This window comes from Chelonia mydas, chromosome 2 (assembly GCF_015237465.2).
Source record: "Chelonia mydas isolate rCheMyd1 chromosome 2, rCheMyd1.pri.v2, whole genome shotgun sequence".
NCBI classification, from domain to species: domain Eukaryota; kingdom Metazoa; phylum Chordata; order Testudines; family Cheloniidae; genus Chelonia; species Chelonia mydas.
This window is the reverse complement of record NC_057850.1, coordinates 85,024,090-85,041,104: the sequence shown is the minus strand read 5'-3', so window position 1 is coordinate 85,041,104 and position 17,015 is coordinate 85,024,090. Positions and strand designations below refer to the sequence as shown.

Here is a 17,015-nt window from a genome sequence, read left to right as displayed (position 1 = left end):
TTAGTACTCCAGTATAAGTCAGGTGTAATGCCTATTAAGTCAGTGGAAGTACACTGGTGTAGAAGAACCAGTCCCCATATTTATATCAAACATTTATATCTCAATAAAGAATGCCTAGCTTGTTGAATGTATCATGGTTAGGTTTAGAAAATACTTTAATAAGGATTTAAACGCCATCAATTAAATTGGTTACTGGGCTTTGGTTACTCATCAGTCATTTATTTAAAAAAAAAAAAAGGACTCTTTGCAGCAGCATGACTGTGCTTTTATTCAATCAGATTGCTCCACATGTTCTTACTGTCTGTGTCATTATTGGCATCCGGTTATTTGTTCAGGTTTTGTTCCATGTCAACAATGGAGCTGGCAGAATAACAGCCACATATGAACCACGAGGTGCAAATAGCTTATGTGATGGAAAGTGGCACAAGCTTCAAGCAAACAAAAGCAAGCATCGCATTGCTCTGATGATTGATGGGAATTTGGTTCAGGCTGATAATCCCCACATCCAGTCAACATCTGCAGATACAAACAATCCCATTTATGTTGGAGGCTTTCCAGGTATGTACAGTAGTGTTTCTCTCTGACTAAATAGCTAACAGTTCACAAACTGCATAGACCATAATAATTTAGTGAATGTAATGTGAGATCAGTTATGCTAAGATCCTACTAACATTTTTGAGTCTCCAGAACTTACTTTGTGGGGGATGGGTTAACTCCGGTCATGAAAAATTGATTCTGCCAGAAATTTTTTTGATTTATTGAACGAGATCTATTGAATTTGGCACAAGACGGTGTCAATTTACACTGCCCCTGCCAAGTCTCAACCCTAACACTGGAAGAGAGTTGTACCCTGTGAAATACTTCCCTTCCTTGGGGTTTCCATGGAACGGGGCCACTTGTCAATCTGAGGCGACACAGGATCCTCACGTGCGGAGCATCCTGTGAGGGTGTGCTGTATCAACGGGAATATCAAGGCATTCCCCCTCCCCCTCCCACCATCTGTGTAGGCATTTATACCATGCTCACCCGCACTTGTTGTGGCCACACCCGCTACATGGCTAGCACGATGCATTATGGGGCTGTGCTTGTCCTCTGAGATCCCTCCCTCTCTGCAGCGGAGGGGAGGGTGCCAGCTACTTGGTGTGACACTTACTGCGGGTGACCATGTTACCCCTCTGCCTTAGTAAGAGAGAGACTTGCTGATGCTAAGCTGAGTGACAGCTCCCTGTCATCCCCATTTGTTAGGCACCCCAGACAGATTTCTCAGGAGTCTGCCAGCCCTTACTTTGCCTTGCAGGTAAAGCTTGGTACACCCCAGACCCCTTGAAGAATGCTCCTCCATGGTATCCAGCCCCATCACTGGACACTCTCAGTAATTACCAAGTCTGCGGCCTCCAAAGAGACAGTGTACACACCAGGTTACACACCAGCATTCACGCTTTGCTGAATGTTACAGCACTGAGATTTACTTAGGATAAAACAAAGTGAAGTCTATTAACAAAGATGGGGCCAGCAGCAGCAGTAGTTTGGGTGTGTGGGAGAGGGCTCAGGGCTAAGGGCAGGGGGCTCCCAATTGCATGGCCCTGCAGCTTCTAGGTGGCAGAGGGGCCGGGGGGAGCTCTGTGTTGCCCGCACCCACAAGCCCTACCCCCACAGCTCCCATTGGCTTCGGTTCCTGGCCAATGGGAGCTGCGGCAGCCAGCACTTGTGCCCTCCGCCACCTAGGAACTGCAGGGACGCAGAGCTGGGTAGGGAGCCCTGCCAGCACCCCCGCCCCGCCCCCTCACCAGCAGGCGTCCTGGGCCGTGCACCGTGGCCCAGCCCTCTCCCCCAGCACCAGCAGGGTCCCCGGCCACCTCCCCCAGCACCCGTGGCACCCTCTGGACTGCCCCCCTCCCATTTTAGTTACAGGTATTTTTAGTAAACGTCACGGACAGGTCACAGGCCGTGAACTTTTGTTTACTTCCCGTGACCTGTCCGTGACGTTTACTAAAAATACCTCTGACTAAAATGTAACCTTACTTATGATGACCAGTATGGTATAAACTTTTATTTGATACCTTACATGACATTTTTGATAGATAAATACTATGACAACGTGTTAGATGTGGTGAGTTAGGAGTTGCTCTTACAAACGACAGGGAAACCTTTACAGTTGTCATTGAGAGGGTCATACTTGGGTCTGCGAGGGACTGTTTCTACAGGCCAAGATAGACACCGGGTGTAAATTTATCATTAGGTCTCATTTGCTCTGCACAATTTTCTTTTTCATATAAATATTTGTCATTAAATTATAATAATGCCAAGAAAAATAGAGTTTAGTGCTTTTAAGATTAAACTGTACTGTAGGCCATAATTAAACTGTACTGTAGGCCATTAAAAAGATTGCATTTGTAACATCAGAAAATTGGCCACTTTGCAAGCAGGGTGAATATATTTATTTGCAGCTTTTTAATACCTATACTTCTATTGAGCCTGAATAGACATCAGACGATGATGACTTATTAAACAAAGTGTGAAACGCCCACTACATTTTTCTCTGAAATGGCAGTTATTATTAGAACAGCTAGGCCTGTGATGGGTTGGACCCCTTTGTCTTCCAGTGGAAAAACACTGGCATTCCGGGGGGGTTCCAGTACTGGGTGGCTCAGTCACATGTCTTGGCAGGGTTGTAGCAGCCAATACTTGTAGGCTGTCTGGAGCGTCCACAGGAAGACTAAACTCTTCCACAGTCCTTTGTCTTTTGCTGCTGGGCCATCAGCCCTGTCTGGCTTTGCATTGTTGTACCTGAAAGGCTAGTTGTGGGTGACACCCAAAGTAGCACATTTGAAATATAGATACATGGTCAGTATTCCTAACTTCAGATACAGAAATGAGAAATGGGCATGCAAATTGGATAATCACATTCAGTAAATCATAACCTTTCCAATGATATCTTACATGATATCTTGCACAAAGTATATCTGTTATGCCATATCCATATTATAAGCATATTTCCATAAAGAATATGGAGTGTAATGTCACAAGGCATACTTGTTATGAAGAGCTTAGATTGATGAAATCTACAGCGCAAACATGACTTTTAAGCATTTGGAAAGCTTTGGAATAATACTTTGCAGTTGTACAGCACCTTGCGTGTTGGAGCTCAAGATAGTTTACAGCTACTAATGAATGATTCCATCAAGCATGGCTACTGCTTGATCTCCTAGGATTCCATTGAAGGTTTTATGGGGGTTATGTTTGTTTAAATGGTGCTAATGCAATAGTAATTGTTCCTCTAGCAAGATTCCTCTTGGAAATATGTATCATAGGTGCAGACAAGGGAGATACTCACCCACCATAATAAGTGCTGCAGAAAGCATTCAGTGCACTGTTTCATCTCTTGCATCATGCAATAGAGCTGATCTCTGTAAACAGTTCCATGTAGTTCAGCATGAAGGGATGGACTGGGGGAGCAACTAAGGCCAAAAGAGTACAAGATCTAGCAGCTGTAATGTCCTGGTAGAAGATATACTGGGCTCCAGACCAGCTTGTTCTGTAACAGTGATTGCGGCATGGCTATCACCTCCCTTCCCTCAGGCTGAGGTGGGTTTCTTTCCCCTACTGCTGTCTGAATTGTCCATCTAGTTTGGCTGGTGCAAACCACCTGGCAGTTTTTGAAAAAACTGAACCTGAGCCTGCAAGCACTGAGCACTTCCTGAGTGATCTGAGCATTCTCACTTCCCACTGATGCTGGTAGTGTCTGGTGCTCTGCTGGCTCTCTTTTTATGTCCAATGATTTTTATGAATAATTTGTAAGCCTGGCACGTGCTATCATTCTCACATGCAGCTTCCATCCCCTTCCAATAGAAGCACATTCTAGCTATTTCATATTTTCTTTTTCAGCTGATATGAAGCAAAACTGTCTGACAAGCAAGAGCTCGTTCCATGGGTGTTTGAGAAACCTTAAGCTGATTAAGGGCCAACTGGTAGAATCCTATGACTTCAGCAAAGCCTTTGACCTGCATGGTGTGTTTCCTCATTCGTGCCCTGGGTCTGAGCACTAAACTTCAGGGAAGGATTTGGGGATCGAGATGGGTTTTTAAATTTCTTAATGAAGAGGTGATTGATTTTTTTTAAATGAGAACCCCATGTCTCTCAGTTACTTTCCAACTCAGGACAAATATTTTTAGAAGTTCTATGCTTACATTTTTAACTAAAACCATTTTGTACAACCAATACCTCTACTAAAATGTTAACAGCTATTAATTGGGTATTTTTCTTTTTTGGAAACTTTGATTAATCAGTGTTTACAAGGCGTGTTCTGTTTGCTTGACAGTATTTTGTTGTATTGTATATTGGTCTTTTATAATAAAAATAAAATTGGACCAGACAATGAAAATACAATAGAATGTGCATTATTTCATGTGGTGTAGTAGTTGTACATTTTAATTGTAAGAAAAGAACCAGATACTATGAAGTGCATAATTGTGACAATATAAAGCAAATAATGCTACTATACGGAGGGCAACTTAACAGATGACTGGAATCCTCCTATCTATGTTTTCTCTTTCATATTTGTTTTCTCTGTTAACTTTTATTCCATTCCATTTTGCTCTATACCAAAATTTAATACTCCTGCCATCCCTTAGTCAGTATAGAAGACCCTTTATTATTTACTAAATTTGTCCATGCACTTCCCTAAGTGCTCTCACAAAGGGGCTGCTTTTAAAATAAAATGGACTCATTTCCCAGGTAACCACGTATTAAAAATGCAGTGAGAATTTTAATGAGACGGTTAGTTTACATTGTTTTTATTTTTGTCATGGATAAAATACAATGTACATGTTCTACATTACAAATACACTACTATGCAGAGAGTGGAATTTATTGTAACAAAACAGTCAACATTCTAACAAGGAGAGGTAAGGAAAAACATACATACAAACATTTGATTTTACCTAATGGCATCATATTATTTTCCAAGGCAATGACCTATAATGGAAAACTCGTTTTGTTTTGGTTTTTTTGCATAGTTAGGGTTTATAAAAACGGATCTCTTACCTAACATTCAAACCCCCCATGATTCACTACAGTTGTTTTGAATATGACCAGGTATAAGATCAAGGAGTGAGGCAACGCATCCGGTGTGCAATTTCTTTCTTAGCAAGAAATATGTCATTCTGGTTTTTAAAACTGGCTGGTTTCCAGATCTTGCCCACTGAAAGGAAACATTGTTAATGCAGCATCATCAAAGGCTGTGAGGCAAGTAGAAGTAGGCAATGCTACTAGGACGCTTTGGAATAAAATGCTTCTAAGCCAGAATGTTTTTTCCTGGCAAATGCAGTGAGGTAGTTTACAGTGTATATACACATTATAAAGACATTAGCAATATGAAAAGGAGTTGGATTGTTCCAATATGTTTCTAACTACTTCTTACATACTTCTCTATAGCTAGTGTGTTGATGCAGAAAATGATCTTTTTGCAGCCAATGGAGCATGTAAACACTTAAGGCATCTCTGGAGGTTGTTGAATAGGTTCTACTTCTAAACATGTTCAGTCCCTTATTAATATTTCACTGCACAATTTTGTTACCTAACAAACCAACATGTAACAACTTTGAATGAAACTGCTGCTAATGGAAGCGGAAATCCAGAAACCTAAGCCAACCTTTTCAAACTGGTAGGCCTAATGTCAAGACCCCATGTTTGAACATTTTGACTGTAATATTTGTTTTCCTGTTAGCCAATGTGGCCAATGTAAAACATAAGTAACAACTCCAACTACAATAAGTATGACTTAGGCAATTAGTTCCTTCTCTCCTTCATGTCTATTGGAATTTTAATTTTTAATTCAATGACAGCAAGATTTTGGCCCTATATTACCAGTCTGTATACTGTTCGAAGAATCTATTCGAACTGCTTATATTTATGTGGATTAAAGTGACAGACAGTTTTAATTAAAAAAGTAATCATTCCATTATCAAAGGATGGATTTACTTAAATCAAATTTGGCTTTCTTCTGTCCCTGTGCAAAGAGGGGAAGTGGCTAAGGTATTCCAAGCAGCCTTCCTTCATTTGTAACACACAGCGGTATTTATTTTAGGAAGATTTCCAGTGGAATCTACGTTTGAGAGTCCAAAACGTATAGAGTAAGTTACAGTCTGAATGCTTGGGGACAAGGTGGAGAAGTTGAAGGCGTCTGAATATACTTTAGAAAATGTTATCTTGGGTTCTACATTTTAAATTATTTAGCAGATGTGCAGGATTTCTGTGAAATCATAGAAATCCTTTCAATGGTAATAAATATAATATTACTTAGTATTTCTATACTGCTCTTCACATTCAAGGGGGATTTTCCACATAAAATCCCTAGGAGCTGTTTATCCTTTTATAAGATATGTTTACAACTCCTGTTCAGCTCACAGGGGTTGCATGCACATATCTGAGAGCAGAATTTGACCTTACCTAATTCTTATGCTACCCCCCTGAGAAGAGTATTATTAGTCCTATTTTATAGTTAAGAACATGGGGGCAGAGGGATTAAGTGACTTGATCACAGAAGGAACCAGTGTAAAAAATTAGTACTAGAACAGTTGAGCTATTAGTCTTGTTGCCAAACCACTGGCCCACATCTCTCAAATACACGTGGCTAAAGAGTTGTGAAAACAAGAAATACGTTGTTTTTATTACAGCTGTACTAGAACTATCCTAGCTAGAATTGGGCAGAGATTCATATTATGCCCTGGAGCTGAAGAAAAGCAATTCTGCAAAATTTAGGTGAGGGTACCGAATGTTGTTAAATTTTATCCTACCCTGTAGCTTGAAGAAAGGAAACCAAATTCTGCCCCCTATATGCTCAGCTCAAAAAGTGAAATATTCCATATGCCACAGGTTGGCTTCGCTTACTAAGTACCACCAATAAGGTTGCACGGGTGTAGTGGAGGGCATGATATATAGTAATCTGAGACCTAAAGTAAGGTTTCAAAATATATAACAATAGTAATTACACAGATGTATCAAACCATCACAAGTTACATGCTCTGTCATCAAGATAACATATTTTACATTTATTTGTGGGACACAGCACATAACAGTTATCGATTGCTACCTCATAAATGAAAGATTATTTCTCTCCATATTCTTGTGGCCAATTCATGGAGGGAAAAAACCACCAAAGTGATTGTACAGGTCATACCACAGATGAATTTATCATACAGTAAATATATATCATTCAAATTTAACAAAGGATATTTCTGACAACTTCCTGTTTTTGCAGCATGAGAAAGAAATTCTTGATTTCTAGAGCATCACCACATCTCTTGCAAGCATGATCATGTCTAGCCAGCTGGAGAGCTCTGAGCACTACTACTGACTGGCTAAGAATGGAGCATATTTTAGTAAATAAATTTGTTATACTGTCTCCGCAACCCCATCCCAGCCTGTGTTTGTCTCATCTTTTAGACTGCATGCAATTTGCAGCAGAGTTAGCTATTTATTACTTGTTTGTACAGTGCCTAGCACAGTGGGGCCCAACCTGGTTGTGGCCTTTAGGCACTACCACAATGGCAATGTTAAATAATAATAAATCCTACTTCTCATCAGAAGCTCTTCTTCTCCATCTCTATGAACAGGAAAACCTAAAACCCCTGCCACAGTACACAAGTGTCAGACAAGATCTTTCTTCTGAACACTGCTGACAAGACTAAAAACTACTTTCATATTAAACTAAAATAGACTAAGGAAAAACAATTAGCCTAAAAATGAGAAAAGACTAGGTTTTGGAGAAAGGGTAATGTCTGTAACTGGCCCTTAAGACATTCAGCACACATATTAAGACAATTAAGCAGAAAACATTTTAAAGCCATGACTAGTCAGTGAAAACTGGAGTGGGAAGACTAGTGGCTGTCTCCGAGCCCCATCACTTTTACATGTGTGGGTAGGGGAGGGAGGGAGGGAGAAGGACGTATTGTTTACTTTGTGAGGCAGTGGTGCTACAAATACATTGGTACGCGGTCAACGCCGGAGAGAGATGTATCAGAAGGCTGATAGTAGTAACATACACAGTACAACATACATAACCAGTATGTTTGTCTTTACACAGTAGTTCTTTCTCCTCAGTATCAGCTACTAATGAGGAGTGAGTCAGCCGCACAAATATTGTAACAATGTACGTTTTACTTTATAAACTGGTTTGCTTTTGAAAGAAGGGTTCGAGTTTATCACATAAACACATTGTGGCACTGCTGTCAGTCCAGCTCCCAGAGTCCATGTCTAATAGATACGTTTCCCTTCTTGCATACCGTGGTGATTCTTTTGCATTACCTTGCAATCGGTAGCGTTCACTACATTCTAGGAAGTCATTGTGTTACCTGTTTATAAAAATGTGTCTTCTCAGCATCAAGTCAAGAAGTGAAAAAAATACTCAGGTCCACAAGTTGTTTCTAAGTACCTCTGCTCCTTCCTCATTCACGTCTATTGAAGAACTGGCACAAATATAATCCATGTGACAGTGTCACCATTGTATAATGTTCCATAAATTGGAGTAACAGCTCTCATTACCTATTTGGTATGAAAAGGCTCAATGGTAAAGTACATGGGGAGGAAAATATATAAAATAAAAAATGCTTTGGTTTCATCTGTGGCCAGGTCGTCTTGAGATGGAAAGCATCATTGCCATCTTTTTGGCTTTTTCCAAATCACTGAGATGTGATATCTTTGCAAGCTTCAACTTGATTTTGGTTTTATCACCCATTCTGCTTGAGGATTTGCACGGTAAACATCTAACATGTATGCATCTGGGTCCAAACAATGCAGTCCTGAAACAAAAATGAAGAATAATTGTTCATATATTGTTCTCAGTATGCTGATAAATCCAACAGATCTAGATTTTCAGACGTGTGCTTGAGCAAGTTTCCAAACTGCACAGAAGCAAGTCAGGTTTTGTGTGTGCACCTTCCAACTTGAATGTGCATGTAACAGGTGGCTTGGAGGGCTGGGTTGCCTAGTGGCTAGAGCACGCGGCACTCAGCCCCACTGCTTGGTTGAGGAGGTACAGTCTTTAAGGCCAGGGGAATAGGGGCACCCAGGTCCACCCTCTCCACCAGGTCCCAGCCCAGGGTCCTGTGTAGATCAACCCCTGAATGACAGGGGACCCTCCCAGTAGGGAGTCAAAATCCACTGTCCTGGGCTACTTGCTACCAGTCTGTTCAGTTTGGGGCATGGCCCCTCTAGTCCAGTTTGCTGGGCAGCCTCCTTCCTGTAGCGTCCTCTCTTGGGTGGTGCCTTGCCACAGTCCCAGGCTTCCTTGTGTGGGGCAGCTGCATGTTGGTGAGGGCAAGCCCCACAATGTCTCTGGGGGTTCTCTCGCTCAGTTCCCTCAGGTGCTGGAGGCTCCTAGGTCTCCTTTGCAGTCTCCCTTGGCTGGGGAGACAGTGCTTACTCCCTGCTGTCTGCCTTGTCTGGCTGGCTAGTGCTCCTTCCCCTCAGACAGGGAAGCAGCTACCTTCTGCCTCGACCTCAGTCAGCCCTGAACTGAGCTACATTCTTCTTTTCTCCCTCTCAGGCCTGCCACCAGGACCAGCTCTAGGCACCAGCAAAGCAAGCACGTGCTTGGGGTGGCACAATTCCAGGGGCGGCATTCCGGCTACCCCCCCCCCCCCTTTTTTTTCCCCTTAGGCAGTTGCGCTCTTGGAGCGGTAAATTTTTTGCTTGGGGAGGCAAAAAACCTCGAGCTGGCCTGCCTGCCACTGGCAGCAGGTCTAATTGGGTGGGGCTAGCTGGGCCCAAAGGCTCTCTTTAACCTTTGTTGTGCTGGCTGGCAGTTTCTCTGCTTTATCATAGTACAGAAAAGGGTGTTTCTGAAAATCTGCTCTACATTGTTTCTAATTAATGATCAATCTACTGTCAGTTTGGCTGGTGATCCTGGAAAATTCTTTGCACTCCATGTAGTTATAGACTCAATGCACCAGCATTGTGGCTTCACTATAAACAGGGATCATATTGTTGCCATGAACATAATTGTAGGTGTCCTTACTCTGCATGACTCTCTCAGTTTAGGACTGTAACCAATAACCTTCCTTCCTATGCCTATATGTATATACTGTTTCTTACTGGCATTGATCAAAAATAAACTCTACGGTGCAGATATACTCCCGGGCATGAACTGCCCAAGCAAAGATTTAAAACATAGTCCAAAATAATCTTTAGTAAGAAGGGAGAAAGGAAAACAACTTAGTTGTATAATATTGAATTAAAAGCTTTGTTTCTTGGCCTTTTGGGTAAGGTCACATTTAATTTCAATGCATTCTTACTATCATATTTATTCCAAAGATTGCTCAGCACTATACAGAACTTGGATATAGTCCTGCCCCAAGGAACTACAGTCTAAATAAGCACAGGCACCACTGCGTTTCTATCTCAAGCTTTGGGGAGGGTCTCACTGAAAGGTGTCAAGGGAGAAAAGAGATTTGAGAAAATATTTAAATGTAGGGAGGGAATTTGCTGGCAAGCAAGGAGAAGAAGGGTGCTCTAACTATTGGGATTACATGGAGGAAGGCATGAAGAAGGTGTGAGAGAAGCAAGCAAAAGGTCAGGTGAACCTGGCAGAAACACAGACATTGACTAGGGGTCCTGTGGCAATGTCTTTATCAGGTTGTTATAAGCTGAACTGGGTCACTGAACCTTCTCTGAAGCCCTTGAAGTCAACAGGAATCTTTCCATTGACTACTGGGCTTTGGATTAGATCCTATATCTTGCCCTTCATTCTGCAGATGGACTGCAGTATAGAAGATTCTACTCTGTAAAGATATCAAACAAATGGAGTTATTTCAGAAGAATTTAGAATTGAATTTTAAGAATAATGTTTACCTATGTTTCCTCCAATTTCATATAAACGTTGGATCTGGACTTTCGTGTTCTTTGATGATGCATGGCTATCATGGAGAAGAAATTGAGTTTTAGTCTTTTATAGTATTATTGTGATTGCATACATTGAAAATGACCATTATACCATAATCAAACAAGGAATTCTATATGTCTTGTTCCAGTAGTAACAAATTTATGTACTGAATGTACGCATTTATATCTCATTCAGCACTATAGAATATTGTCTACAGAATGGAAAGTATATTATAATAGCAGAATTAGCTATAGCCTCTAACAGTGGTTCTCAACCAGGGGGATGTGTACCCCTGGGGGTACAGAGAGGTCTTCTAGAGGGTACATCAAGTTTCAACTCATCTAGATATTGCCTAGTTTTACAATAGGCTACATAAAAAGCATTAGCGAAGTCAGTTCAAACTAAAATTTCACACAATGACTTCTTTATAGTGCTCAATATACTATACATTAAAGTGTTGTAAGTACAATATTGATATTCCTATTGATTTATTTTACAATTATATGGTAAAAATGAGAACGTCAGCAATTTTTCAGTAATAGTGGGCTGTGACACCTTTGTATTTTTATGTTTGATTTTGTAAGCAAGTAGTTTTTAAGTGAGGTGAAACTTGGGGTACGCAAGACAGATCAGACTCCTGAAAGGGGTACAGTAGTCTGGAAGGGTTGAGAGCCACTGGCCTATAATAGGCCAGGTTCTGCACCAATTTTTACCTTGTTAAATTTCTACTGAACTGATTAGGATTCTACGGGGTGTAAATTAGTGTAGGAACTAGTTTATCTGTGACTGGTGGTATATAGTATGTCAGGCTGGTGGTATAGTTATTCTGTTATTAAAAGTGATTTTAAAAGGACTCTGTAAAATAAAAATGGTGGTTTGGAGCAACAAATACATTAAAACGATGGCAGAACTCAGAATATACCGCTATTTTAGTTTATTTTTTTCTCCTACATAAAGCCTTTTGGCCAATTCTGCCCTCAGACATATGTGCATAAGTGCCATTGAAGGCAATGGAATTCACACATCCAATTGATCTCTTATTTTGCATTCTGTTTCTGTGATTACTTTTAGAAGTCTTAATATATCAACAGAGTAACAAGGACAATTGCCATGTCACATTATTATGATGGAGAGGGTTGTTATCATCTTAGAACTGTAGTTGTAGAAGTTGTTATGCTAGCTATAACTAGTGAACCTGTATTATCAATACAACAAAGGATTACTGCAAGCAATTTATGCCAGATTTATTTTAAGAACAGAACTATGTAATAGCACCAAAGGACTTTGCTAAAGGACTTTCAGAATAGGGCTAGCAGACTTCCTTTTGGTCTACCTCTTATAAATACTAACATTGGTATTCATTTGCACAAATAACAAAAGCATTAACATTTGCATTAGGGTTTAAGACAATATTTCCAGCTTATGACTGGAGAAAGCCTAGAAAAATATATTTTTCACACAGGCATAACAGAAGCCAGATTGATTCTGTAAAGGTGCCAGTTATTAAGTAAAAAGAAAAGGAGTACTTGTGGCACCTTAGAGACTAACCAATTTATTTGAGCATAAGCTTTCGTGAGCTACAGCACGATGCATCCGATGAAGTGAGCTGTAGCTCACGAAAGCTTATGCTCAAATAAATTGGTTAGTCTCTAAGGTGCCACAAGTACTCCTTTTCTTTTTGCGAATACAGATTAACACGGCTGTTACTCTGAAACCAGTTATTAAGTAGAATTTGAAGAGCAGAAATCAATCAGAATTTTTTATGGACTGACATTACCATAATTACTGTTGCCAGTGTAAAAAAAAAAGCATTCTAACAACACAATGGGGCCTCTGAAAAGGGACAGCCTATTCTTTAATGACTGTGAAAATATTACTCCGGAAAAATAGAATGTTTTGATGTCCTCCTGCTTTTACCCACCTGTTTGCACAGTGAAATCGAGCCAGGATGTCTCTGGCTTTTGTTTGACTGTTCAGTTGAATTGCCATAGACACTTTTGAATGCAGTGGAGCATAAACTCTTATCACCCCCTCTGGTATGTGGGTCTGCAGACACAGGGAAAAAAAATGACAGTTCCCTCATGTCAATATTCAGCAGAGTAAATTTAGTTATATATTGTCATAGCTGAGCTCCGGGGCAGTTCTTCAAGCACTTTCAAGTTTACTTTTTAAAATTAATGACATGGATTGCCTGAATCATTAGAGCAATAAATCTATGAGCTACAAATCATATATTTCATATACTCACATAGTTATATATTTTATCTAACAAGGTAGTACACAAAGGTTATGTTTACACTGCAGCGTACGCCCAGAGTTAGAAGAACTCAAATTAGCAGACCCTGGGTTTGTTAACCTAGTGCTTGATTGTCTACACTCATTTGTAACCCCAGGTTAGGAAATCTTGAAACCTGGCTCCCAATCTGGGGCTCCAGCATTTACATCCATATCCCAGACTTCCTAGGGCCCCGCTACAACATGGCTGCTCAAGCTCTTTATTCGGGGAACAGCATGGGAAAACATGACAGTCCACCAAACTTTACTGTCCAGAGGACAAGAAAATTGACCCCATGGGACTGTGGGGATACTTTTGGTAGATTCCTAAAGCACAAGTTCAGTGAGACAGTGTCTATGCTGCAAAAGCAACAGGGCTTGAACCCTGGGTTCCAGCTTGACTCGGGCTTGGACCCTTCATCCCCCTGGGGTCCTGGCTCTGAACCCTGGTTTAGTATAATTTGTATGTAGACGGAAGGGGGACTAATGACACCCAAAAAATCAAATACTGTGGCACGCTTTATGAAAATACATATGGAACATACTATAATCCCTGATTTTTAATTGCAGCCAGAAATAAATCCAGAAGTTAACTGGGATCCCTATAGCACAAACCAGTGGACAGGCAATTGTTTAAAAACTATATTATATACTTGAAAATATCCTTTCTTCCTTTCTAAAGAAGAAATTCCCCACAGGCAAGGAGACCGAGTTCACTCTTTGCCCTCTCCACCACCTCAACAAGATCCAAGTTTATACACAGCAAAATAATAAAATCCCATATGGTTCCTCTTAATTGACATATGACCTTGTGCAGAGTTCAGACCATCAACTATAAAAGTTTACTCATTCTTCCATGGTTAATGGCAGGATAAATCAATTAGCAAAGCTTGCTTCCTAATTCTAATCTAGTTAATACCACCATGAGTAGAGAACAATAGCAGTCTCTCGGCCACTTTTATCACTGCATAATTTAGAACATCTGAAAGATGCTGGTTACATTAAATGCTTTGAAATTTAACTCACTTATTCAACCGTTATTCACCCCCAATTTTCCTCCCCTATTCCAATTACTTGGGAATGCCTATTCCCTTACTTGTCAGATACAAAGACTTTTGCCATCTGCTGACCAGCTTGTATTTCAGAATGCTAAAGGTATCTGGATGACTTATAATTTTTCTCTCCCAGAATAAATTGGTTTTGTCCCATCACTTATAGTATGAACATAAGTCTAAAATGCAGTATCTTGTACCAACATTTAAAACAGATATTCACCACACATATATGTATATGCCATTCACAAGACACCTGTGTTAGTGCTCTGCAAACATCTGAGTGGGTAAAGGCTAATCAATGACTCATACATAAGGCACTTCCTCATCTCTCTTCCCCAATGTCTACTCTCTCTGTTTCCCATATTCTTTTAGCATATGGCTACACTACAAAAATACCCTCGTGGCAGCGAGTCTCAGACTTACAAGGCTGAATAGAGCAGGTGCTTGGACCCTGGGCTACAGCCTGAGACTGAACATTTACACAAGTCTTTTTAGCCCCATGTTGTGAGTCCTGCAAACCCCAGTCAGTTGACCCACTCTGAGACTGGCTGCTGTCAGTCTTCTTTTGCGGTGTGAACAGCTCCTTGACGTCTTTTCCTCAAACCCTAATCTCCTCTCTTGTTCTTCAAGTCTATGCCAGGGCTGTAGAGCCCTGGACCAGCTCCCCAATTCCTCCTCTGACAAAGGTCCATGGAGGAAAGCAGCTCCTCATTCTCCCATCTTCTAAATAGCAATGGAGGAGGCCCAAAGGATCCCTGGCCACGTAGGTTACTACAGGAACAGCAACAGGTTGCTGTCTGCAAAGAACCAGGAGAGCATGACTACTTTGCTCAATGACTTGTCACCAAGCAGCGGAACCATAGCCAACCAGACAAATGCATGGGTACATGGCAACCTAGCCCAGATCCAGGTAAAGCTGATCTATTCTAAAGCAGGCCCACCACTTAATCTATTGTAATTCCATGAATTTGCTGACTCTCATCAGAACACTCGGCATTTTGTTGTAAAGAGCAGCCCTTGTTTTCTTTCAGAACACATACTGTAAAACACCACTGGAGGAATTGGCCAAAAGGGGGTACTTTAGACCTATTCAGTTAATATCCTCCCTTGCAGAACTCAAGCACAGAACTAAGGCTAGTCAGAAAACAAGAATTCAACTTCATGAAAGATTCTGGGGTTTTGGAATTTGCTTTCATTCCATATCAGAACAAAAAATAGACCTTTTGAGATTTTCCATGAAAAAACATATGAGAGAGAGAGAACCAATAGTCCTCTGACTAGGGCACTCACCCGGAATATAGGAGTTGCAGTTTAATTCCATGCCCTGCTCTCCTACATTTGCAGTGAGTGCTTTAGCCACTAGGATGTAGACCCAGTGTCTGTCTCTCCCACTCTTGCCTACTGAAGCTGTCCTTATTTGGAGCTCTTATTCATTGAACCTGGACCTCCCACATCTTAGGTGAATGTCCTGACCACCAGGTTATTCTGGAGTGAGTCGGTTTCTCTCTGTTTTGACCAGAAATTTCATCCTGGACCTGAGGAAACCTTCCAGAGAAAATGGCACTTTCCAAGAAAAAACATTTTGTTGAATAATTCCCAACCAGTTCCACACAAAATCTCTGTTATTTGTCTTAGCAACATGTCAAGCCCCAGGAGCACAAGTCCCAAAACAGCTTCTCGCACATGAAAATCCAATTTGCTTCAGGCTTGTCAGATTCTAAAGTTAAGTTTCCAAATCAAGGGTGTTTTTATTTTAAATGAAAACATTTTTCTGTAAATATAAAGCTTACTATTCTAACATCTTAACTCACGTTCCTCCTCTCTGGTAAAAAACTTATTTGCCTCACAAACCCTTAAGAAACATATTAATTATTATTATTTGTTGTTATTATTATTTATTTGTATTACAGTAGGGCCTGAAAACCCCATAGGAAGTGTCCTGTTGTACTAGGCACTGTACAGAAAAGAGCAAAGACAGTCCCTGCCCTAGAGACCTCTCAGTCTCTGCCGGACGGGACGTAATAGTCAGATGGGGAAGGGGTGGGTGGAAGATGAGGTAGAAAATAAACAGTTTAATTGAAGGACAAAAGTGAGAGCTTGCCACTTGCCTAATCCAATGCCAGAGTGGAGTGATTTGTTAGTATTGCAACAGAGGTAGCTTTCAAGGAAGGATTTAAATTGGATGAGGTAGCAGCTTTACGAAATTTGACAGGAGATTTTTCCCATGCATGGGAGAAAGCACCAGGGGGATTGAAAAGACATGGTGACATGATGGAACTCAAAGCTACCATTTAAAAATATGTTATGTCTTAATGCACCTCTGATCTTTCAGGTCTCTCTCGTTCCATGGTCTTTCTCCTCAGCAATCTTCTCACACCCTTGTCAAACATCATCTGTCTCTTGGTGTTGTTCATTGTAGCCTCATTCATCTTTCTCACTTGAGAAATCAGGAAGGATGGGACCTAGAGAGAGGAAGCCAAGGCTGAGTGTATGCAAAAGGATGGGAGGGAAAACCTTCCCCCTGCCCTCCCCCCCCAAGTGACTTCAGTGATTGTGAGAGATGATAAATTAAAAGCACTGGAAACTGAGTCCTGTTTATTCCCAGAAGTAGTACAGCATGGGCAAATTTCCCCAGTATCACTCAGCCACCACGAGGGATGAAATGATCATTCATTTTCCATGCCCACTCAATCTATGGCCTCTCTGCTGAAGCGGTCAATAAGGATGCTTACCAATGCCAATTGCAATAGTATCTTTTAGATCTATCTTGGGGACTTACATGTCCTCCATTATCATAGTTCCTGAGC

General features: G+C 40.9%; 2 protein-coding genes across 7 annotated transcripts in view; one reads left to right on the top strand and one right to left on the bottom strand.

The window, feature by feature from the left end:
• The window catches only part of LAMA1 (laminin subunit alpha 1), a 163,393-nt gene extending 159,025 nt beyond the window's left edge, over positions 1–4,368 (top strand). Inside the window, exons 62-63 of the mRNA XM_007062321.3 lie at positions 336–558; positions 3,886–4,368. Coding sequence (XP_007062383.3) covers positions 336–558; positions 3,886–4,046 — 384 coding nt within the window. The 3' untranslated portion in view covers positions 4,047–4,368. The remainder of the gene's footprint in view (positions 1–335; positions 559–3,885) is intronic.
• Positions 4,369–5,020: 652 nt separating this feature from the next.
• Positions 5,021–17,015, bottom strand: part of ARHGAP28 (Rho GTPase activating protein 28) — a 92,456-nt gene continuing 80,461 nt past the window's right edge. For 5 of the 6 annotated variants that reach the window (XM_007062320.4, XM_043539841.1, XM_043539838.1 and 2 more), the window contains 4 exons: positions 16,527–16,670; positions 12,801–12,925; positions 10,849–10,913; positions 5,021–8,798 (listed from right to left, as the gene is read on the bottom strand). In XM_007062320.4, the coding sequence (XP_007062382.2) occupies positions 8,707–8,798; positions 10,849–10,913; positions 12,801–12,925; positions 16,527–16,670 (426 nt within the window). In that variant the 3' untranslated portion in view covers positions 5,021–8,706. The remainder of the gene's footprint in view (positions 8,799–10,848; positions 10,914–12,800; positions 12,926–16,526; positions 16,671–17,015) is intronic. The other variant, XM_043539840.1, reaches the window with a different exon arrangement.